Consider the following 25,466-nt stretch of genomic DNA (forward strand, 5'->3'; position numbering starts at 1 on the left):
CAATTTGCACAGGAAGAAATTTTCTAGGGAACAGTTTGCTGCTTCCACCCCCTCAATACTTTTAATGGCTCAGAGTCTGGAGAAAAATAATCTCAGAAGCTCTCTTAAAATAGAATGTATTATTCCTCTCTTCATCTTCAGAATGAGAGACAGGGCTAGAAAGGTCAGGTCCCAGCACACAGTCCACGTTCCAGTTCCTGGGCAACTCCAGGGAAGAGCATGAAAGTCAAGTTACAGCTGGCCACTAAACTTTGATTGTATCTCCTAAAAGCTAATATTTCAGTAGCCTGTTCCACATCTAGATTAGGGTTCTGCCCTTGCTAGATTAAACAGTGTCTGATCTCAGGATAATTTTGCATGCTGCTCTCCCTTTCCCCACCTGGAAAGCAATGATGTGAGACACCAGCAGCAAAACTTCACACTAAGCACACACTGCATGGCTTCTTCAAAGCAGGAGTGGAAAGGCCTTTCTCACCTGGGAATGCATTTATATCAATGACTGCATGCTGCCCGGTCTGATTGTTAATGATGATATCAATTCCAAAGAGGGAAACTCCCAGAGCTTGCCGCAGTGCCTTGGAGATTTCCCGGATGACGTCGTCATTTGGCCGCTCAAATACTCCTTCGATTTTATCCAGCTATAGTGGAAAAAGACACATTACTAAGTGACTCTGAAACAGTCTTCTCAGTGGAAAGATCAAATTTCATTTTCCAGGTATATTTCCACCAAATCTAATTGCAGAGAACCGGTGGCACGAAACAGAAAGAAACAAAGAGAAACTTATTTCGTAATTCGGAATCCTACGTGTATCAGAAGTTCACCTTCTCTAAAGTACCTAGCTCTTTATTTCATATCAGTGCGGTTCCTTGAACAACATGTCAGCATAGGAATCAATGGAGAATCACTATTTTAAGTACTATATCTTTACCTTAGAAAACAAAAACAGCTGACAAGTTTAACCCTGTGCTGCAAATGCTCTGGATATCAATCTGTTATTTCAACGTAGATTAAGGCCCATGTTGAAGGACTGATAAGACAGACTCCTTCTGCTAGTTTCATCTGACCCATACAGAACAACCCAGCTGGTATCTTCAAGGCAGCAGCTAATTCAAAGGGGATATCTTTCATGTGAGTTTTCAACTCTAAGTTATTCCATAGACATTTATTATTAAGAATAACTCAGGTTACTTATGACTGGAAGATGTCATTTCTTCATGTTTTAAACAAGACTTTATGCAGCAAAAGTATACGTATGCCTACAGAAGCACGTATGGAGTAAGTATGTTTATGACAAGAGGGTATATTCTCTGTAAGTTTAAAAGTAGATTAACCAACCTACAGAAGGATTTACGACTAGCAAAATTACAGCTTTAAAATTTAACATGCCCATCAGTCGTTCGCACAAATTTAATCATCGCTACTATCAAAACTACTCCCAAATAGAGCTTGTGAAACAGAAAAGAATCTGGAGACTCAGAGATTTAAAGGACCCAGTCCTGCAAAGCGACTTTCACAGCAGTTGAGTACCTTAGGCCTTGTTTGGATTCATACATACAAAACTCATTACAAGGACTGGTAATGCAAGCATTAAAGCATGGCATCTGCTTGCACTGTGGGACTCAGAAGACCCCCTGAAATGGTCCTCTGGTTGCAGCTCAGCAAAGCTTGCACTGCAGCCGATTACTGTCTGTCCCTCTGTGGTCGTGCCCAATGCAATTTCTCTGTGTGAATTTTCACCATTTGTCTTTCCTCACAGAACTGAGTCCTAAAAGGCTGATTTATGCTTATGAAGCTCTCTGGACAGGAAAAGGGCAGATATTTGTATTCAGAAGCTTCCTCTTCCCTTTGTCTAGATTAGATTTGGGGAGTTTAAGCCTGGTGAGCAGCAGACAGGCCTGTATCAGTGCTTCCTCACCAGAGCTCGGTAAGGAATACCAGAGGGACACACAGTCATGCTGGTTCGTTGTACCAAACAGACCTCAGCCTGCAACACAGAAGCAGACAACTTGTGAAGGAGAGTTGCTAGCTACTGATGCTTTGATAAGAAAGGACTAGATAGTTTTTCAGCCGTGACAGAACAAAAAAGATCAAGTGTACTTACTGCTGTTAAGACAGATGATGATTCTGGCTTTGAGACATTGTGGCTGTTGAAAAATATCGATTCTCTGTCTGGAATTAAAAGAAGGTTGTAAATAACTTTATAATGGATTTTAATCTCCCAAGGATTAGTGCAAGGAACAGTAGATGGCACTGCAGCCCAGGGAATCCAGACTTGATCAATACTGGTCAGTCCCCTGCACCATCCACCTGCAAGCCCGCTCATACAACTTGGCTGTGAGCAAAGGCAGCAAACCACGGCCCGGGTCAACCATGGCTTCCAGACCTCAGCTCACAGATAAGCAGAACTATAGGGAGTTAACACAAACCAGTTTTGATTCCTCCACGTAATTAATAATGGAGTTAAATTTCTACTAATTTGATACATTCAACAGGACTGTTCATATGGGAAGGCATGCAACAGAAGAGAAAAGCTGCTGTCACTGCAGGCAGCTGACTGATAGCAGCCAGTTTACAGTGAGGGCACTTTTGCTGTGGAAGAAGGCAGGAAATTTTATGGTCTGGACCTGACCTCCTTTTGGAAGCACCTTAGGAATGCAGGAGACACCCTGAGATGACCAAAGCCACTAACGTACCACGGTGGAAACCATGAGGAGAATTGCACCAGCACCTCCCTCTCCACTCCATCTGCCCTGGAGGTTTCTAACACCACCACCACGTACTCTTCTTGCCTCTCCTCCTGTATAGAAAGTCCCTATGCTTTCAGACGGTCAGCTCCTGGGAGTGCCTCAGAGCCACCAGATCTGCCTCATCATTGGTCCTGCTTCGTCAGGTACCTGTAGCTCAGCCCCCTTGGGACCCCCAGTGATACGGGTAAGCCAGACACTTATCCTAATCTGCCCACAAAACTTCTTTTTGTGTGGGCTTCCAGACAACTTTAAAGTCTGACACTAACTGATGAGACATTAGCAAAGCCATTTTTAGAAAGATGCCTTAACATGTTCTCTTCCTGCAAAAGTACAGACCAACTGTCATGGTATTTGATGTGAGCACAGATCCAGGCCTACTTCATTCGGTCAGGACACTCAGCATGCCTAAAACGCCACACACAGCTGCAGACAAGGCCTTTTACCAGGATCCTACCGAACCCCACGTAAACTAACCAAGTATGTGCTCGTGTGCCGAATGCAACGGTGAGCACACACTGACACATTAACGATCAGCAGAAACGCAAAGTGACAAGACACCGGCACTTGTTCGTTCATTTCCTTCAGCTTGCTACCTTCCCCTCCCTCCACCACCTGCTGGATTTGTACAGGACTCCACGCCCTGGGAGCTCCAGGGAGCACCAAGCACCTTCACAGCTTGTGTATGCTCAGAGTGGCGCAACCCAAAAAGGACACTCAGCTGCTCCAAAAGGGCCGTGCCTGGTCATGCTCCACTAATGTTCATGCCCCACTAATCCCTCCTTGCTTGTGACGTCCCACAGAAGATGTAGTTCTCAGGCTCTTCAAGGGAAAGGAGCTTTTTTGTGACTGCTGTTTAGTGACCTATAGGAGGGTCACTGTCTTTACTGACAAGTCCGTTCCTCCTGCCCTCCAACACAGCTGGTACCCACACACCAAAGGAAGCTTTCCACTAGGGTTTACAACACTGGGCCTCACATGTACAGAGAGGCTCATTTAGGGGAAAGCACAAGTGATCTTTAAACACACATAAATAATCAAGGTAAAAATAGGGAAAGGAAGTTCTGAAGGGATAGAATCCAGGAAATTCTCTCCAAAGCACATTTATAAACAAACTCCGGAACAAATGACATGAACTTACTGTGAAATTAGAGAATTTCTCTGTCTCCCCCCTTCCACATGACATAAAACACTGTTTCTAACAGGTAAGACTCAGGTTACTATTACATAAATATTTACTATATGAATGTCATTCACATATATTCCAGAGCCCATGAGTTATCTCCTTTCCTAGTGAAATAATACAGAAGAGGTAATATGGTATATAATAACCAGGTGCCTTCATTTCAGCAGCCTTTTCAAAGGTTTTTTTTTTTGAGATGGTCGTTACCAAGGCTGTAAGAACCGACATTTCATTTCAAATTGGCACAACGTACCTGAGATTCCAGCAGAGAAGTTTTTCAAAGATGGTCTCTTCACCACGGTGTAGGATTCCCCGACCACAAACACTTTATACAGCACAGCGTTGTGATTGATGAAGCTCTGAATGACACAAGGGGGGCGGACAGCCTTCAGGCCCTCCTGGTTGAAGATGATCGCCATCTGAAAACACACACACGCAGAGTTGTGCACAAGCCTTTCAATAGCTTCACACTTGCCAACGAGCATCGAGGGGGAACATCTACTGGTGGATATATATTGACCAAGGGTGAATCCCATCTCAGCAGCTAGTACTATTTCATTACACTTCATCTCACTGACACATAACTCTCCAGGCACAACTGGCCGAGTAGCTTTCACTTTCAATGAATTTTTTTTTCTCAGCTCTCTGAAATTTCATTTACCCACTTCTGGTTAGGACGCTACTGCACTTGCAGGTTTTTAGAAGAACAGAAATGGTAAAACATTTGACCAGTACTGCCAAGAAAGCCTTCATCAGACACAAGCTTATATCACAAGAACAAAAAAAGTGCAAATGAGCAGGTCTGTATACTAACAATACAAGTTCTTCTCTGCAGCAGTATTTCCTGTGGTTTGGTACAGTCCACTTGCAGCATCCTAAGCAACAAGATTTCACCCACATTGTCAGAGAACTTTTTCCAGCATCTAGCAGTTCTTACTAGTAGCAAATGCTGGGCCAATGATTTTCTTGGCTTGGTTTCACCTCATTATTCCAAATGTATAGTCCCCTCGAAGGGACTGGAAAAAATATGCCAAAAAGGAAGTCTTTTATAGGGCCTTAATGATGAACACCAGCTGCCTCAAACAACCAAAGTGATGCTGGTAGTTGCAGAGGAGTACAAGCCAGCATATCTTCAGCACGTTACACTGCTCTTTGCATAGATCCATTGCATGCTTACATGCACATTAAATTATCATGAACATGGTGCCCTGTCTTGCAGGTTTGTTGTTGGAGTCCAAATGTAGCCATGACACCGATGCAAGGACTGGCAGCACAAGCTGATGAAGCTACTTTATACGCGGGTGCCCCTCAACAGCAGCGAGGATAAACTTGGGTTTGTTCTCAATCCTCCAAACCCTAAGATAGCTGTGCTCTAGTTATCTGAACATGGACCTCTCATCATTCCAGTGACACCGGGCCTTGTTATCCACAGAGGCAGAAGGGAGTTTTGACAGTCAGGTCAGTGTGAGTAAGGACTATCCACGGCCAGAGAATCTGACGTAACATTTATCTTCCTTTCTTCTGAGCAAAACTGCCTCCCAAAGGTAGAGGTGCTTTGGTTAGAGCACCTTCCCCCACCGAGGAGCTGTCAAGACAACAGTTAACCTTCATTTTTTTTGTGCCTGTACCTACCTCATTCAGTACAGGACACCCAACACTTGCCAGAAATATTCCTGAACTCTGAAAATGAGTTTTTCCTCATCTGTGTCAGTATTTTCTCACTGGCCTCCTTGAGCCTAGTATTTTATTTGGGATGTAAGACAGTCCAGAGAGGCTAAGAGAATTCCTGTGGGTCCCACAATGACTCCACAGCAAGATACAAAATAAAATTGGAGCCTCCTGCCTCAGCACGGTACAGATGAGTTATCTTTCCATATGCTTCCTGTCAGTTTTCGTGCCTTCTGAGATCAGCTACATCTTAGTGAAGTCAGAGTCACTGGAAGGATTTTACAAAGAAACTCTTCCACTTTGTGCTCTCTCACTCATACTTTATAACATGTAAGATCAGCTGCTCATTTGCTGTACGGTGTACTGTCAGACTGAGTTCTTGCTAACACCTTTGCTCCTGTAATAAAAATAGTAAATACAGCAGCTTTGTTGTTCAAAACTATAGCCATGGTAAGTGATGTAGTGACTACACATTATAGTTAACAGTCTAAGCACATTTTTATCTCTACCTGACTATTTATTATTCTGTTTTCCTCCTTATCTGGTAGACCACTTAGGATCACATAATTGTCTGCAAGCATGCACAATGACTCAGTAGATTAGCATTTTCTGAGCTCAAGTCAGTGTGTGCATTCAATGAGTACGTGCAGCTGATATTCTCACTCTGTCTCTGTTATACCTTGTGCTACCCGTTTGACACACAGACTGAATGTGTGAGTGGCGATAACCTGTGCAAGAAGCCCACTCTAACCAGCAGAATTGTCCAACAAGATAATTCACAGCCATAACTTCGTAACTCATTTGTTTGTCACTGGTGGCAAGAACCACTGTGCTTTTCCTCCTTGCGCACAGACTGTTCATTTTATAATATCTACATTGTCACACTGGTATAAACTATATCGGTCCTAACCTTCAAGTCCTCTCTGCAAATATTAGTTAATTAACTCCCGCAAGCCACTGCTTCGAAAGGCAAGCAGGTACTTATCACCCTTTTTTTGCAGGTGTGGAAACCCCGAATATTTATCTGCTCAGTACACAACTGACCCAGTGGAAAACCATGTGAAACCTTTCTTCTGCAGAGCTCTGTGCTGACTGCCCGATGGACTAGCACACAACCCATCCAATTCCCATGGTGCAGCGTTATGCTGGTTCACTGTGATGTCTCATGACTTTTAGCATGCATGAATACAGCTCCAAGAATTTGCTTGCAGGGTGCACTTGCTCTTTGTCATCTAGCACAGACCTGCTGTCTCTGGCAGTAACATGGGAACAATACTTTATATCATAATTTCCAAATGGCGTTCCTCATTATAGATGCAGAGTTCTTTTGAAGGCAAAACAAAACATTTGGCACCAAGAAACATTACTGACAATGTCCTGAAGGAATTCAGTCTGAAAAAACACAATGATTCCCTGCCTTTTATTCCTGTCTGCTCCACATTTACAAGAAGAGCCATTCTGGATGTGTTTCTTCAGGTTATGGGTCCCAGTGATGTCTCACAGCAGGTTCCCAAGGGGCAGTTGTATTCTGACCTACTGGCAAACGGGCAGGAGAACCTTTAGGAATCATCTCTGCTCAACTCTAACAGAAACGGTGCTGGCAAAGCAGGGCTCAAGCGCTGCGCTGGCTGACGCGACTTGGAGTGCAGAGGCCATGTGGAACTGTGGGACACCACCGGAAGACCGACTACCAGCACCTTGGTTTGCTAGCCTGTGCCTTCGCAGCAAGATGTGACGTCTGCCGGCCAAAGCTGGCACCAAGCCCAAACCGAAGCCTACGCCTCCAGCTGTCCCTGTTAGCCAGTACTGGATCTTTCTGAATAGGCATCTTAGGAAGAAAAGCAGGTCTCTGGCCAGGCTGGGTTCTAGTTTCAGTGTCAGCTTTGCAGTGGGAATCTCTCTACAGAAAATTAAGCAATTTACCAAAAGGCAAAGGAGAAGCCATTAATAAAACAGGCAACAATTTCTTGCTCCTAGGCCTCTGGTCCATCTTTTAGACAGACTCTACTGTAAGCAGACTATTTATTCTGTGCTCCCCTTGTCATTACTGTCCACAAAACAGCATTTATACGACAGATCCTCTCTGATCATAAATACACTTACGGATCACTCCTGAGAACACAGCAACTCCAAAAGTGACTACAACTACTAAATATGTAAAGCACCATGCAAAACTTCAGGCTTTTTTTCAGGGGACTCTCGTAAGCTCTAGTTATACGTTCCTGTGATAAAGTGCAGCCTACAACTATATTTTAGCCTAATTTTTGCTCAGAAAATGGAATTCTAGCAGAAGGCCGTGGTATGTCTGCACTGTATAAAGGAACAGCAAGGAAATATTCACCAGGGAGATGGAAGTCCCTGAAAGCTTCACACATATCAGGGTGCAGATGCAGAGACAGAAAAACAACACAGAAAACTACACAGAAAAATCAGCAGAGAACCCAGGGTTTTAAATTCATTAACGATCCACTTTTGCTCTCCGCAAAAATTTATAGCAGCTGCTCCAGCAAACTAACAGGACTGTCTGTCACGCTTGTAAAATGATCCACGCTAAGGTATGAATGAAAAATCTAGCTGCATTTTTAAAAGTAAGTGCTGGCCATTCAAAATTTCAGCTGTAGGCATTCTGTTAATCTAGACTGACATTTCACTTCAGGGCCTTCAGTCTTCAGAGATGCTGCAGCAGCATACTGCACATTTCAGGAGCAGCTGGGAAACCTGGAACGATTACCATGCTGCTAACAAAGGAAGCCAGGCATTCTTAGAGCCAGCAGGGAGGACAGGATTCTCAAAACTGAGCTGTGGTACGCAGGAAGGCAGGAAGCACAAATGGAAAAGAATTAAATCAGGACTCGGCTCGCCTAAATTTAGAGGAAGCTAAGCTCACGGAGAATGCGCTCCTTCCAGGAATACAGAACCATTTTAACTCCAATTGCCTTACGGGAATAAGGGAAAGCAGATAATTCTACCAGCTCTGTTCTTCCCACAGCTCCAACCACGTTATTACAACTGAACATGCCTGGAAATAGCCACTATTCGCTGCTCCCTTCCCCACGAGGAGAGGAAACAGCCTGCCTTCACTCACACCTCTGCTTCATCTGCAGCACAAAGCCATTTCTTATCACTATCATATACATGTTGGACGGAAACATCGTAGGGTGGAAACATGCACCCCTTAGTGTAACTTCCCACCAAAAGAAAGGCTGATGAAGGAGACACCTTGCAGACGGAGCTTGACTGGAGGCTCCAAACTACTAGAAGGAAGAAAACTAGACGATGAAAGCTTGAAACTGCTAGTAAGAACTTTTATATCAAGAGGTTAAAGTCAGATTTAGCTACAATTCAGATAAATTTGAAAAAATAATGCTGTTATTAAATCCAAGGGAGAGGAGGGGGAAGGAGAATGGTTTGGGCATAGCCTTCATTCTGCCTACTACAGGATCAGAGAGCACCAGACAAACCACCGTGAGGGAAGTGGAAGCAGGGGGATAACACTGCAATGTTTTTTTAACTCACCTCATGAGAGTTGGTTCCATGAGCCACTCTGGTTTTACAAACTGGATAAAGACAAAAGAAAAAAAAATGCACCACTGAGACAGGACACACAAAACCTTTACAAATTCATTCCCACCCACTCCTACAAACATTGGATTCACCAGACCAAGGCACTGACTGTACCAGAAAACACTGACAGTCTCTGCCTCAACAGCATCCTCAGCCACTGCAAAGCTTGGCTTGCTCCAAGCCCTCCTCTCTCAACTCCTCCTGCAACCGTGCAAACAGAGGTCATTTGTAGGACTGGACAGATTTGCAAAGCATCAGCTCAGGAGTTAGTACCACTGCTGGTACTGCCATCCTGCCCACTCAGAGGGCTTCCTCACAAGTCTGGGATTCTGCCTGAGGCTGGAGCTATTTACATGTAGCACAAAAAACACTGTCCTGGGAACAAGGGAGCTGGGATACAGTGGAAACCAACTGCTTTTCCTGCTTCCAAGTTCCTGGGGAAGGACAGGAAACCAAATGGTCTGAACCAAACTAAGATACAACATATTTTTCACAGGCAACCACAGAGGGGGAAAAAGAAGTAGAAAGAGTCCTGCAGTTCTGCTTTCTCCTCCGTATTCCTTATCTGCTCTGCATATTCTGGTTCTCATCTCCTTACTAAAACTGGTAAGGGGGGAAGAAAATACATGGTCCTGCTATTATGAAACCAGGAAACGGCTGAAGATCCCAGGAGCCGCAGGATGAGTAGAGCTGATGGTATTTATATGTTAAACAGAGGAGATAAAACTTGCATGTGGTAAAGGGGTGGATAAGACAAGACTTCTTTGGGGATTGCTGGAAGAATAAAGCTGCCAGGCAAGACGACAGGCAGCTATGAAAGGCAGATGACCTGCACTAGAGTCCAAAATAAGTCATAACTGGAAATTTTGGAAAGTGGTGCATGATGTCTCACAGACACATGCTCTGGAAAGCAGGAGAGTTTAGGGGGAAAAAAAAAAGAAAGAAAACCAAAAAGAAGCAGGAAAAAGCACTCCCACATCACTCTTGTTATTTTATAATTTTATCATGATTTAGAGGGATTGATTCAGGCCTTCTGAATATGTAGGCTATGCTGTTTGATACAACACTGAGAATACAGTGCATGTGGGGTGAGGAGGGGGTGTCAAAGCCATTCAGGGAGCTCTAAAGTACTGCTTTGCAATCTAGCTTCAGGAGATCTGTCTGTCTCTTTTTGGAGAGCAATGGCAGCAAGGGCAAAACATGCTTTTTCCACACAACTTTACCTCTGAACCTTACAAATGAGGCAAACACCAAGGGAACAAACACCGACTAACCAATTCAGCTCACTTTATACTGCAAAGAATCAAATAAAGGAATGAATTTAAGCACAAGTTCTACAACAAAACCTGCTAAAAAGCACAAACAGTTCACAGCAGCTGTTTGAGACTGTAGGCCTTTGGTGCCTGATAGCTATGTTTTACACTCTTTCTTCTACCCTCAAATATCATATTTTCAGCCTGGACCAGGGAAAGGAAGGAGTGGTGAAAAAGGGGCAGACAGCAAGGGAATGATTGTCTCAAGAAAAACAATGAACACATCTGGCAGGAGAAACTTCTTGCACAAGTTCAGGGCAAGAGGCTAACTTTGTTAGAACTATTAGCAAATCCCAGGAACACATGTTTACTGTAGAGAGGTGTTTAAAGTAACGAACATCAATAAAAAGCTAAGTAAAAGCTGATAGGGAGGGATTTTGTTCCACATTCCAAGCAGACTGCTTCACAGCCACTTGCTTCAGGAAGGTTTTAACCTGTACACTTTGGCAATGAACCACACACTCCTGCAATGTTGGCCACAACGTTCCTGAGGGAGCATGTGCAATAGTAAGAGCCTACCAGAAGCACCAATGAAAAACCCATTTACATACTGAAAGGGAATGCCAGTCCATTCTTCTCTATAAGCTGCAAGGTATCTTCTCCACAGGCACTTGTCAGCTCCATGAAGGGTGGTGAACAGATCCTCTCATCTACAAGACAAAAAGAGTCCACATGAAGATCAGGAGTTTACCTTCTCAGCTGCATCATTACAAGCTATCTCCAGACTAACTGCTCCTTGAGAGTCTTGGCTGTACTTTAACAGTCAATATTAAAGCATCAGAAAGATTATCAGCCAGACATGAATTCGCAATTCTGAAAACATTTCAGAAGATGAAATGTCAATTTTCAGACACACTAAAATGGAAATACAAAGTCCACATCTTCACAGGCAGGCAGGCAAAAACCATCACCCACTTAGGAATATGTAGCTGCACAAGATGTAACCAAGAAAGTAAAAAGCAACTGGGATCTTAGTTCTTAATATTATACCTTCAAGTCACATTTTCAAAGGCATTTTACAAAAACCTGTATGGTCAGCAAGTGTGGTTGGAACAGGGAGCCTCCCAAAGCAATCGTTACTGTAGGGCCACTCAGGTGGCAGATTCCAGTGTGGGTTTCTTTCAGCCAAGGTGCCAGACATGCAGTACATCCCACTGTCCATTGAGACATCCCTGTCATGAAAGCAGTAACCATCTGGTCTGGCAAGGCCAGAGTCAGAGCACCTCTTTCCACTGAGACACCTTGGCAAAACTGTTCATTGGCCTTTGATTAGAGAGGAAAAAAAAAAAAAGAAAAAAAAAAACAACAAAGGAACCATGGTAAAATTGAATAGAGCAGTTCTGGTCCAGGGTGTTTCTGCTGATGTCTTGCTTGTTCAATTGAGGTTGTGGGATGGCTGCAGTCAAAACTCGGCCCTATTAGTGATTCAGTAGGTTGAAATGCTCTAGGACTCACGTCCTGTTTGCTGTGGGAGAACTTTGATTCCTCTACGCATGCAGCAGGAATGTGTGGAAAGCACTGTAGGACTCAAAGTGCTCAGTCATAAATCTCCACCTCTCAAGAGAGTTGGATTGTGATTTCAAGTGCAAAGAGAACTTTGGCTTCAGCCACAGCTCTGGGACAGGTTAGTGAGCCCAAAGACAAAAGCTTTGCACACATTGACATATTCAAACCAAGGACATCACCCAAGCAGGAGCAACCGTTGAAATTAACTTGTCAGTGAGCACAGTCTTAAAAATATTGTGTCCACAGAGTTTTAACTATGGAGTCACAAATTAGTTATAACTCAAGTTAGCTGCGCAGTACAGAACCACAATTCAGAATGGGTCTGCCAAAACTCACTTGTAAGTCTTATTTCAAGGGACGCAGCGTGACACCTTGCTCCAAGAAGCAACTGGAGGCAAGCAAAAATGATGGGAACATCATTTGCCTAGCAAACTCAAGCCACAGATTTGCATCAACCAGCAACTTGTCTCGAAAATAAGCAAAACAGGACTTAGTACCATCCATATCTACCCCAGTGAGCACGGAGAATCCAAACAGGTGGAGGCTATGCTGTGCAGATGGTACAGAAAGTGAAAAGCACATGTAAACTAAAACCCCAGCAAAACTAACCATATACTCTCAGAGTGCTGCACATCCAGAAACTACTTTATAAGCATCGTTTAAATGCTTGTTACTTCATTTTAAGAATATGCTTATGCATTTTCTCTCATACAGAAGGGGAAATTGCAACACTAACAGAAAAAACTCTGTATTTTGGTATACATATCTCAATACCTGCTTCAGTGTTCTGAGAACATACAAGAACTCAGGACACTAGCAACACTGTTGCTGCCAGAAGTTTTCTGCAAAAAGAAAAGTCTATTTTCATACATCCTAAACAGAGCAGAAGGATTGATACTTTGAGGTCAACCTCTAAAAAGCTAAACAAAACATCCCAGACTTCAAAGTTTTCACTTCACTGGTATGAAAACAGAAAGCAGCACCCAAAAGTGACAGGTACTGGAATATTTACAAGCCTTTGCCAGAGCTAAAGTTCCTTAGCTGGATGAATTTAAGGAATCAGATTTAGTTTACAGATACTTGGGAACAACTTTGCCTTGGCAGCTCTCCTACCCATATGCTTAGGGCTCACAAATAACTTTGCCTTCAGAGTGCAAATGCAGAGGGATGTACGGTTCCACCTCACTTCCCAAGCAAACAGCAGTCGGAGACAGGGAGGTTTCGGTGTTCCTGCCAATTACAGGACACTTGCATGGGGAGATGAAGGAAGGGGCATACAGTAATCTCTTTGACTTTGTACTTAGAAAAGACCACCTGGATCAACAAAAGTGAGCAGAGAAGACTCTTAGCATCTCAAAGTGCTCCTGTTGACTTTGCACAGCAATGGCATTTTCTCCACCAAGAAGGCAATTCTAGCCCACTAAAGCCTCTAAACCAGACTCTTAATTCACGGCCAGACCCGAGGACAAACAAACCCTCACTCAACCCAAGGTTTCAGTACAGCCTACAGCTAGGAAGTGCTGCTCTGAGTTTAATTGCACACACTGCAATTCTGAAGGTAGCTGTCAGTTTAAAAAAAGCCCTCCAGCTGTCAGTAGTGATCCCTTCTTCCTTCTCCAGGTGGCAAACACACTCTGAAGCTCTCTCATCACCAGGTTCCCGCTAGCAGAGTGACTGCAGTCTCAGCACACCTTCTCTGCCCTGAGGTCCAGGACAGACCTAATTCCATGGCTGAGGCTCAATCTCTGTAGTGTTTCACCAGCATGAAATCAGCCCGTACAATCCACCAGGTGCAAACAGGCACATTTAACCTTCCCTTCGCCTCCCCCCGGGGTCAGCAGCTGCAGCAGGATCCTACCGAGTGCCAGTTGGGTGCCGGACACTTGGCTGCTGTCACTGCCCCTTCACAAACCTGTAGTGACCGGTCACCACAGGGAACCAGTGCCAAAAGGACAACACTAAATATACAAACAAATGACCATAACAGTCCAAAGGTGAGAACAGGAGTGTGGCCCCACCACTGACTCTTTGTGTTGACACTAACCCTCCAGCCTGAAGACAAGCACTACTCCTATTTGCATGACAGAGACCTAGTGAGGACTTAACCTTTCTCTAAAAGCCCTCTGAGAACTATTGCGTGCCACTAGACGTGGCACCCTTCCACACAGCTGCCTTACACTCACAGAAGGGCCCGTTTCGGTGGGTCAGGCCACCGAGCTGACCCAGCCCAGAGCCTCCACCACCACGACTCCCTCAGCTCGCAGCTGCGCTTTGGGATGTGCCTGACTAGAAGAGACACGTAAAACAGCACATTTGGAAAAGACTAGCTCGCCTTCTGTCTGTGGAGATGTACAAGTGCCCTTAGTTCTCGAGAGATTATTACAAATGCAATTTCTATGCTCTCCAGTTTGGATCTGACAGTAAAACTCAGGCCCTTCCTCCCTCACAGCGGGCGCGCACACTGAGGCACGCGATTAGCAGACAACCGTCGTTACTGGCCCCATCTTCATGCAGTCTTTGGAACTGAAGACATCAGGAAGAAAAATCTCTTCGTATGTCAGAGGAACGCTGTGATAAAAGAGGCTATATATTTTTATAGGGCACATTTACAGAGTGGTATTTCTTTATTTTTCCAACTGCCTGGTAGTCTGTCAGAGGCCTGCCCTTGGAAACTGCGACAGAACTGCAGGTGGGCCACGTCAAATCCAGAGCTGGCAATGAGGAAAGGCTACTCAGACAGGGAGAGGGTTCAGCTCCCACTTCAGACAACTACCAAACGTATCTGTAGCATTCCTGTTGTTAGAAACAACACATCATCATTAAATGCAAGGTCAAAATGTTGTCACTGTGTCCCCACCGCCATCTTTGTCCTTATCTTTATTGTATGTCTTGGCACATACTTTGCAGTGTCTGCTTTCTGTATTTTCTTTAATTTCTTCTCCCTTTTCTTCAAGAGTATCTGATCTCACAGGGTGCTCCCTCTCTCCTTGATATTTTACTTTCTGCATTTCCTCTCACCCCCATCCCCATTTCTTCTCTATGCTGATCTTTTTTAACCATCGTTTCTGTTCTTCTGTTCTTCCCAGCCGGGCCTGCTCTGGCCTGAGCTTTGTCAGCGCAGTGCTCCGCTCCAACGGGGCAACTTGAGGATGAAGGAGCAACACCCGACTGATGAAGGCTAGTGTATGGCACGATTAGCACTGCTAAACAACAGGAGAGAGGTGAAAGAGTATTCATAGCTAGGTGTTGGTGCCATGGAGGGGATTATTATAGATGAGGTTTAACGATAGTGACAGGGGCAATGGGATGCGAAGATGTGGAAGATGCAGACTGAGAACTGGTTGGGGAAAAAGTAAGTTTTCTGGCAGTGAGAATTGGCTGACATTGCCCGAGACTTGCCCAAACAAGAGATGTTGAGCAGTGGTCCCCTACCCAGGCCCCGTGCATCGTTGGTGGCCTGCAGACAGACTGCAAAACGATTACAAAATACCCAAACCCTCAAAGGAAGAAGGCGCAAGAAACCCAGCACTGAACACACACTCCTATGCAGCAGGTAGGCAAAACAGATAAAGGAAAACTAACAGTAATACATGTCTGTTCCTAGTTTAAGCAAATCTTAAGTGATAATAAACAGAAACCACCGTGACAGCGCTGTACAAGTCTCTGGATGGTTTTCAATAAGGGTAGGTAGTCCTTGCACTATAAAAAGTTGGGAAGTGCAGAGTACAGCTGTGGATCGCTGTGGAAAAAAATAAACCCTAAGAACAAATGAACAGAAACATATTTTCCTATTCAGATTTCTGTGGTCTTTACAACTTTGGAGAGATAAAACAGCAAATAACAAATTGCAGCTCCAATGCTCTGCATTCATAAATCAAAAAACTGCACTTCTTCAGAAAAGGATTTAAAAAAAACACAGTTCATGGTCACAGATTTTCTGTGAGGATAGCTCAAAACCTGTGGCTAGAAACAAAACCACGAGGATGCCATTGCCTATTAAACTTCAGATTTATAGTCTCAACATGTGTCCCTACATAGTAATTCACCATCCTTCACTGTCTCTAACCTAGGGATTAGGAAGCAGAGCAGACACACTGAGGAACAGATATTTATTCTCAGCCCCTTGCCATCAGCCCTTTGCCATGAGACCATGACCACCACGCATGTCCTATCTCAGAGTCTCCATCTGCAAAGTGGGGAGAAGGCTTCAACTATCCTTGGTGAGGGGGTGCTCTACAAAGCTAGATTAAGGAGAGTGTCAGGGAAAAGACTTTTTGATGCTACTGAGGACATTACACCACCTAAACAAACTACCTGTTTGAAGCTTTGGTCTGAACATCGGCAACTAAAATCCTGAGAAAGTTACTGGAAAAACAAAAGGCGTTTACTCAGGATTATTTTATCTTCTGGCCAGGCTCCGTACTGCCTCTTTAGCAGCAGTATCTTTGTTTAGCCCCAGAAGACACAAGGAGCACCAAAGGAGGGGTACATCAATGAGGAAAAGAGAGGGGTAAAAGGAGTTCCTGCAGTGAATTTCTGAAACAGGAGGGAGGAAGCAGTTTGTTAAAAGAGCACAAGAGGAGGCCTGGAATCCCCTGGCAATGCGACAGACTTGGCCCAAAGCACCTGGCGGTGTGATCCCCTAATTCTGTGGAAGCACAATAGAGCACAGCTCTGCCTGAGTTGCTCTCTGTGGCTGGAAAGGCTACCAGGATTATTTCCGAAGAAACAGGATGCACGGGCTCTTCACACAATGCTCTACGCGGAGAAGTGACAAAGCTCCTCCTGAATAGCGCTGGTCTCTGCTGTAAACACCCATTAAGATAAGTAGAAAACCAACCTGTCAAAATCAGGACTGGCTCAGGTCAGTCACTATCAAACACTCACAGAGCAAATGTTAAGCCTTAAGCTAACTGAAAGATTTATAGCAGACCTTATCAAACTCTAAACTTCCTACTTTAGTGGGAAAAGCCACTCTTTAATAGAATAGTTGGTTCGGTGATTTGAAGACGCTTAAGCCTCTTTAAAAATAAATGGAGATTTTCAGTAAACTGTGCTTCACTGTAGCTGCCACCAGTTTGCACTAGTGCACTCTGCTCCTATGGGGATAGAGAGGATGCATGGCCGGTACAACATCTTTTTCTCCTAATACAATAAGGGGAGGAAATCTGAACTTCCAGCTCACCCCTGCCTCCTAAATTCATTTTCAACAACAACAACAAAAAACATCAACCAAACACACAGACAAGCTGGCAGGTTCTTTTTTTAGCATGCAGCTGAACTTTATTTTGGAGGTATCTTAATTTAAATCACTACATGATATTCTTTTTGCCCTTCAGAATCACTTTCATCTCTGTAAACTTTTCATAGCTTTGGACTTGTTACTTCTGCTATGGTCATGACAGTATGTCAAGGAGTTAGCCAAGCTAAGCCAACCCATGACTTGGAGAGACAGCAGCCTAGTCTTTATCATTTGCAAGAATCCTTTCCCTGCCGCTTTCTCTGGTATTTCATTTTTCAATCAAAGCTTCACTAAAACCGCAGCTTTATAATGTTCTATTAAGCTTATTCTTGTATTTCTGAGCTGTATTAAAATACTCTCAAGTTGTTTTTACTTCAGAAATTTCGGTGTCTGTAGAATACTGGCAGAACAGATCTAGCTCAAACATATGTTGACTCTTACATATCACTGGAGGATCAAACCAGATCTGAATATCCACGGGTTTGCATCTTATTTTTAAGTCTGTAGGGGGAAAATTCCAATTCTTATGACAAAGCAGCTGTATTTGGGGTGCATTTAGAAGCATATTACAAAGACACAAGAGGGCAGAGCAGACTTAGCTTTGTGGGCATGATGCTAATCTTGCCATACCTTTAAATACAAGGAATTTTGTACTGCATATCTATGCTAAACGATCATCTGCAGAAGCAACAGTCTTGATGTCTAATAAACTGGTGATTTTGGAGCATCTGGCCAGTGAGTCAGGAAATCTCATAACTGAGTATAAATAGGAAACTATTCAAAAAAATCCCAGGAACCTGCCATTTACATGCAGTTTAGGAGTGCTAATGATGGCGTTTGAACACAATAAATTCAGCTTATGTTGGGAAGCAATGATAGAAGTTGAAGAAGAAGTAAAGAAAGCCAAAGTAAAGCCAGACTAATGGAGGTTTTTGCCCCCAGCTTCCCTTACTGAACTCTTCTTCAGCAATAACCATTTCACAAAGCTATGGTCTGCCCAGTGTCCTCCCCTACCTTCTAGGTCCAGATTTTCATCTTATGCCCACTTTCCTCAGAAACAGGGTGCTCCTGTCTGATTCCCAAGAAAGGAATTCACCTTTCTTGGGCAGTTAGGTAGAAAGCAGCAGGCTTTGCAAACAAGCGTGCAGCTTACTCACTGTGTTTGAGCCTCACGGGTATCTGGAAGCAGACCAGTGCAACTACAGACATGCCTTAAGTTAAAACAGGCCTCTGGTGAAACACGCTCATTGACACGGCTGATAACATGAGCTCACGGAAATGCAACAAGTTAAGAGGTGAAAGATTATCTCATTCAGGAGACAGATCAGAAGAGAGACTGGGAGATGTGTGTTGATCATCAAATTGCCTAATTTTTCAGTGAGTAAGAGCGGTTGCCACCACCTTGCAAACACAAGGAACAGGAAGCTTTGCAGTTTAGTTTAAACAGACAAGAACAACCCTTCCACCCTTCCCTGCCCTCTCCCCATATTTTTAAAGTACTTGACTTCAGGTGCTTGAGAATGCGTCATTTTGGCTATGCTTATACTTACTGTGCCCCCAACTTAAAGCCTGTTCTGTTTCCTGCAGTGTAAGAGGATCACCTGAGAGCAGACTATCCACAGACCTCATCCCCCTCCGCTGTTGTTCAGGTTTCATAGTAGCACCACAAGCAGAGGCTCTTAGGGAGGCACTCTGACATACCTGGCAACAGAAGTGGGGGAAATGGACCAGCTTGCCAGCAGAAGAATAAAAAACTTCTGGCGCTTCTTAGGCTCTGTGTAAAGAACTATCTCAGGCAAAACTCTCCAATAAATCATGACAAAGGGTGGAAAAAACTGCTAGAACCGCTTGTGTTGAAACTGTAAGATTTATTCTTTAGAGCAATGAAGCTGTACCAAAACTCAGGGAATCATTTTACAGACTGGAATGTTTCCAGCGTTACAGGAAGAATGAAAGCCATTTTCCTCATCAAGTTAAAAAATGAAAGGGATTACTTGGCAGGCACAAGGAAGACTTTATCTGCATTTTACCCCAGTAATGTTCCACTCAGAACCCTGGCTTTGCAAGTATTAATATCCGTGAGACCCCAAAGAGACTTCCAGAAAAGAGAGAATGCAAAATCTGCTCTGCAGGTATGCTTTATGTTAATGTGGAATACCTGAACCTCAACTAAAGGCAACTCCATGGTCTCCAAACAGTAACTTCTACCTGCTGTGTTTCACATACTTACCTACATACCTGGGTGTAGTAACGATAGTTACAACTGCCATTTTGAAGCAACAAAAGTCTCCAAGCTTAGCACTCTCACCAACCCGGACTGCTTTAGTACACAGAACGATAAATGAACAACAACACCCTCCTTTGAAACACAACAGTTATCTAACGGTCCAGTGCAGCTAATTTCATGCTTCCTCTGCCCAAATCCTGAGCTAAGAAACTACTTAAGACTGTTACAAAACAATTTCCAAGCTGAACGCCCACCTGCAAACTACACACCTCCAGGACAGGAGGTGGTGGGATGCTGGTTTGCATCCCTCTGGCCTAGATGGTGGGTGAGAGCAACAGGTGGTGGCCTGCGCTTCCCTGTACAAACACACACAGCTCGAACAGGGCCAGGGAGTACCAGATTTGGTGCAAAAATGCTGTTACATACTATGTGTTGGAACTTGAAGGAAAGGTGTTAGCACCAGGGCTCTCGTGTGCTTGAACAGATACTGTAGGATGAAGGATCCTCATAGCCAATTGATGCACATGAGAAATTCAGCTCACAGCAGAGCAGCAGTTTGCTCCATGCAGTAGGATGCTAATCACACTGAGGAATATAAGGTGAGCCTTGAAGGCCCGACACCGAAATCCCTACTGTTTTTATTTGCATGCAACTCGATTGATTTAATTGAGTTACTTCCTGTTGGCTGAAGAATCCCTCTCCATGTCTTATACAAAGTATATTGTCTACCAAAAAATAAAACCACCAGCGAGTATATGCCAGGGGGGATGAGGGGATGATGCCAGACACAACATAGGCAGCTTTTTCTTGTCCATGACAGAGTTCATTTGCAGACATTAGAGTACACAGAAGAGCAGAGAGTCAACGGAAGCTCTTTATAGCTCTAATCTAACAGGGCTAATGGCCCTTAACCAGATCAGTTTAATGAGCTTTTGGAAGCTAAATCCTGCGAGAGACTACACAACGCATGTCCCATGCTTTCAGCAAATACCACTTCCAAGCTGTACATGCTGGGTCAGAAGCAAAGCAGCAGCCCCCAAGGACTGTGATACAGCTTCCCCGAGGCAGAGAGGCTTCTCAGGGCTGGCCGTGCAGGAGCGGGCTCTGACAGCACCAGCCCACGGCCAGATTAAGCCTCTGGAGCAGAGCAGAGCAGAGCCGAGCCGAGCCGAGCACCACTTCTGCAGCAGCTCTGCTCCAGCTCACTCCGGGCAGGAACAGGGCTCCTGGCTTCTAGTGCAGACCTCACTGCTGGCGATGGGGGAAATATGAATAACCACTCACCCATCACTGCCTCACCAACTCACGTGTGTGTGAGCATGCCGTGAGGTGCAAGAGCTTACACACAGACCTATAAAGCACAGCAAGATCTTGGGAGAGCACGAATAGGAGAGGCGTATCGCTGCCACTGTGCCCCTGAGCAGGGCTGACAGCAACTGAGCTGAGCATCTCCAGCCTGACATTTTGAGGGTCCAGCTTGAGCCTAACACAACACGGGGCCACCTTGGTGCCGTGAAGTCAAAAGGACTTTCCAGAGACTTGGTGATCGCTGTTTTTATTTGTGTTTCATTATGTAAAGCAGCTTCCCAGAACAAAACTATGCACTAGCAATGGATGTCTCGCTGCATCACGAATGAAACACAAGAACATGGTATTTCAGTAACAGCGGAAATAGCTGTTTAGTCTGAAACAAACATATCTTTAAACAAGGATAGATAAACCCAAGCAGAGACTTAAGAATCAACTCAACAACATATGTAAATGACCATGAGCCCTAAGCTTACATCTAACAAAAAAAGTAACATCCTGCCCTACACTGCCTTTCCTCAGATTAGCAAACCTCTAATATATGGGGGGCATTTACCACCTACAGTTCTCATAGCTCAGAGCTTGCACTTTGTGGTGTGGAAGGAACAACCAAATGAACAGTGTTTTTTTTAATTAAGGAACATTTTGTATTTTGAAGTTAATACCTTAAAGAATATCTGTAGACAATTCTGAAATGCTTAGGAAAAATGTAATTTTCCTAACAGGAGACCTGCTTCTGGCCTCAGAGGGTTCTGTTCTGCATGTGCTTGCAGTGGACACAACTGGAGCACACATCCCAAGGCTGCTGCCTCTGCGGGCTCTGCTGCAACTTGATGGTTTTCCAAAGTGGAGTGGATAGGGCCCACTTTGAAACCACTGAGAAAAATAACTTTAGACAAACAAGCTCTGGGCATTTTTATTTAACACCGGAAAGGAAAAAGCAAAGGCCTAGCTACGTGGGAAAGCTTTGTTGGTGTATGTTTTTCTGTCTTAATTATGTTAGTATAACTAGCAGAGGAATGCACACACACCACTCTGTTTACATTGGGTTAATTTCTTCCTTTAAAAAGTCTTCAGATGGCTCTGCACTTTTTTTTTCCCCTAAGTAACTGCAAAACACTCTGGGTAGACATTGCAGCATTCCCACACTGGATCCTAGACGATCAAAAACAATGTACTACACATATGTAAAGGTATCAGGGGGCAAGGACCAGCAGACCTTCCTGGGTACCCCAGAAGCCGCGTTGTTTGAGTGAGCTGACACTATTTCCCCTCCGCTGCCAGACTGCAAGGAGGAAATACCGATCGCCAGGACTCTGGCCATCATGAAGAAGGAAAAGCAGTGGCTTGCAAATTCCACGGTGCACGTGTCCGAGCTCTGTATTTCTGCTTGTGTCATCTGCTAAGAGGGCAGCCCTCTGTCGATATCCAGAAAAAAATGGTTTCTACTTCATATGGATAGCACAGCCACATGATGCTCCTTGGGGAATACCTACTGCTGGACCCCTTTCCCTCACACCGTGAGGCTGGGGCTCGGGCACCGGCATTGGTGCCATCAGTGCTTGAGCCACGGGTCTGAGGCTGGGCGCATCAAGCAGCCAGGAGCAGCAAGGAGCCTCCTGCTCCTTAGTGAAAGCAGTTGGCAGATGGCTTTCTGACCGTGTCACATACAGAAACCCTTCTGTGGTCTCCTCCTGCGGGAAGTGCAAGCGTTGGCAGAAGTAACTGGAGACCCAGTCCTCACAGTTAGCGCTCAGATTTAGTACCACTTCTCCTGTGCTTGCTGTGCTAGCTGTTTGCATATATTTGCCTTCCAGCCCTAGGGAGATGAATACAACCATCTCCCTAGAGAGCAACAAGGCTCAGGACCTCTAGACAGGTTTAGATATAAGCTGATTTAAGGGACTCCATACATACCAATCTGTTACAACAGGAGTGCCTGCCTGGTCACCCTGCTGCACCCACAATCGGGAGGCAAAGCTGCCCAGGGGGCCCTGAAGCGGCGGTGGGGTTGGTTCGAAAATTCCCTCTGAGAAACACGTCTCTTGTGTCCGAAACAGCAGAAATTAAAGCACACTGAGATGGACGACATGTTTTGATTGTAAAACGAAGCCAAACCAATCCTCCCAAACAACTCACATGGAGGGACACAAAAGGGCACACCTCTGTGCCAGAAATTCCACCCCTCTCCATGTGTTTAGCATGCAGCCAAACCCCACGTGAAAGCTTTCCCCAAACTATGCAAGTAACTGTACAAAGGGATTCCTCTAGAACCCGGTCGCTTTCACCAGCCAGTAATCCCCTGGGTCTGCACCCTCTGCATCCATGTACTCCGTCAGACTATCTCCATCGATATGGTGCTTTGGGTGACCTGATCTAGTGAAAGATCTCCCTACCCATGGCGGTGGGGTTGGGCTAGATGATCTTTAAGGGTCCCTTCCAACCCAAAGCACTATGATTCTATAATACTCTGCGGCCATAGCACAAAAAATCCCACATTTTACACTGGAGTCTATTGCGGCATCCCAATCCAACATGTCGCCCTCTGGAAGAGTCTAGCCCTGAAAACCTTGGTGTTTCAAAGCATCAGGCCTAGCACTTGATCTCCTCCAACAACTTGTGCAGGAGGACTGGCAACAAAAATGTATGGGAAGGAAGGATAACCCAGCTGGGACAGAGTCCTTCACCATCTTGTCAGCACCGGTGGCAGCAGCAGGAGCCAGGCGTGCAGCGACTGCAGCCTCCTGCAAGCAGCTCAGCTGCGGCCTGCTGACATATGGCCATGGTGGAAGGGGGCATGCATCTCACCCACCTCATAAATCATAGAATATCCTGTGCTGGAAGGAACCCACAAGGATCATCGAGTCCAACACCTTGTCTATGCTAGCTGTCTGTGTACCAGCGTAGCCAGTGGAAACGGGCACCTTTGGACCATTGTTTACCTTATACGTTCAATAGTTTAAGATTAATCACTCACGGTCATATGTATCTCTGCTCAGTGATTGCAGAGGAATGCAGACACCTAGTACACAAGCAAATTTTAGCTAGATAACGTCAGGTACAATGACCTGCCCTTAGCTGCTCAACAATTACCATCATGTGAACAGTTGCTGCAGTCAGTCAAAAGAATCTTCCTTGTTTCCCTAAGTGTGTATTTCTGTCTTGCACTACACAACGCTGACCTGTATATTCTGAATACTCAAAGAAATACATACCCTTATCTGAGTTACTACATGAAGCCAGAATTCATGAACCTGCCACCATCTCCTGTCAAAGAAGCGTGACAGCAAGAGAGGAGATGTCTGTATGCAAAAACGCCCTAAGTAAAGCCCAGGAATGACAGAGAGCTTGTGGCTGGTTTGCTCAGTTTATATCTAGCGATGCTAGCCAAGACAAATAGTCTCCTGAATCACATTCTCCATGTTAGCAACAATAAACTCCCAAATAATCTTACTAGTTTAAAAGAGAAAGAAAATATTACCCTGTTCCATCTGACTGTAAGCATGTCTCTGTGGTTTCATCTTGGGCTCCTCGGCACAGGCTTGCTGCTGCTTATTGAATCTTTTGCTTATAACATATTAACCCTGGATTACACGTCCTGTTCTTGAGTAGCTGGTTGGTATGGACTGAAGCAGTGGGAACAATCTTTTTCCTATGTATCTTTGTATGGCATTAAGCTGGAGGAGTTGTACTGGCTTCAGCAAGTAGTTCCCATCTGCTGATAAAAGGACTAAGTGTACTGAGGCATACTTTTTTTTTTTGTATAGGTTTATGCGTTTAAGGTTTGATATAAGAGCTATCTCTGTGATGTCTAAAACCCAATTAGTCAGAATCGAAGGTGCACGGGAAGTGCTTTTCCTACAGATTAAAATACTTAAAAAAAAAAACACAACACAAACATTGCTGTGTTTTCTACATATAATGCCCACATCTCTATTATTCTCCTTTCTTCCCTTGCTGATAGGAATGCTGGTAGGAAAGCATTCACTGTCTCGGTCCTCTCATCCCGGGGGTCCTTTAGTTCAAGGACTGTCCCCGGGCCTTCTCACACACTGCTGGTTTGTCCCCTCAGGGGACCTTCAGCTCCCTCCCTCTTCCCCACAGCCACCTGCTGTGCTAATTGGTGGCTCGGGCCTCTTGCCATTCCTCCCCTTCCCCTACCTACCTACACTGCCATCTTTTCAAACACTTTCTCAAGATAAACTTTTTTCTGTGACAGCTCTAAAACCAGGTCTTTCCTCAAGCCTCCTCTGCCAAAGCTCAAGCTTATACAATCGCTTTTTTCTCCTTTCCCTGGATGGTTGGGTCTCTTTGACATCTCTCCTATTTAATAGCTTGAAAGCTGTACAGAACTGTCTTAAGTATGTGAGTCTTCTCGGTGAAGTCCATATGAAAAAGACCAACAATCCCTCATGAGGAAGAAGCCTCAATTATCAGGAAGGAGCCAAAGAAAACTGAGCTACAATGCAGCCACAGGCTGGAACAGTGAAACATTAAAGGGTGCTGAGTGAGTGTGGGGAGCTGCGTAAGAAAGCTTTTGAACTCCTGGCTACCTGTCCGTAATTCCTAGAAGCACTGCACCTATACCGAGAAATACAGGAACACAGCCTCCTAGAAGGTCAGCCTGTCCCATATCCGTCCGTTAGCTAATTCTTACAAAGCGGGCTGGGAGCCCTAACAGTTTGTAACAAAACAGTCAAGTTTTCCCCT

At 44.7% G+C, this 25,466-nt stretch overlaps 1 protein-coding gene across 3 annotated transcripts in view; it reads right to left on the reverse strand.

Moving 5' to 3' along the window:
- ITPK1 (inositol-tetrakisphosphate 1-kinase) overlaps positions 1–25,466 on the reverse strand; it is a 143,079-nt gene that overhangs the window by 11,830 nt on the left and 105,783 nt on the right. For all 3 annotated transcript variants that reach the window (XM_083839833.1, XM_083839835.1, XM_083839834.1), the window contains 5 exons: positions 11,025–11,123; positions 9,113–9,153; positions 4,182–4,347; positions 2,103–2,170; positions 476–638 (listed from right to left, as the gene is read on the reverse strand). In XM_083839833.1, coding sequence (XP_083695959.1) covers positions 476–638; positions 2,103–2,170; positions 4,182–4,347; positions 9,113–9,153; positions 11,025–11,123 — 537 coding nt within the window. The remainder of the gene's footprint in view (positions 1–475; positions 639–2,102; positions 2,171–4,181; positions 4,348–9,112; positions 9,154–11,024; positions 11,124–25,466) is intronic.

This window comes from Anser anser (genome assembly GCF_964211835.1).
Source record: "Anser anser genome assembly, chromosome: 5".
Classification (NCBI taxonomy): domain Eukaryota; kingdom Metazoa; phylum Chordata; class Aves; order Anseriformes; family Anatidae; genus Anser; species Anser anser.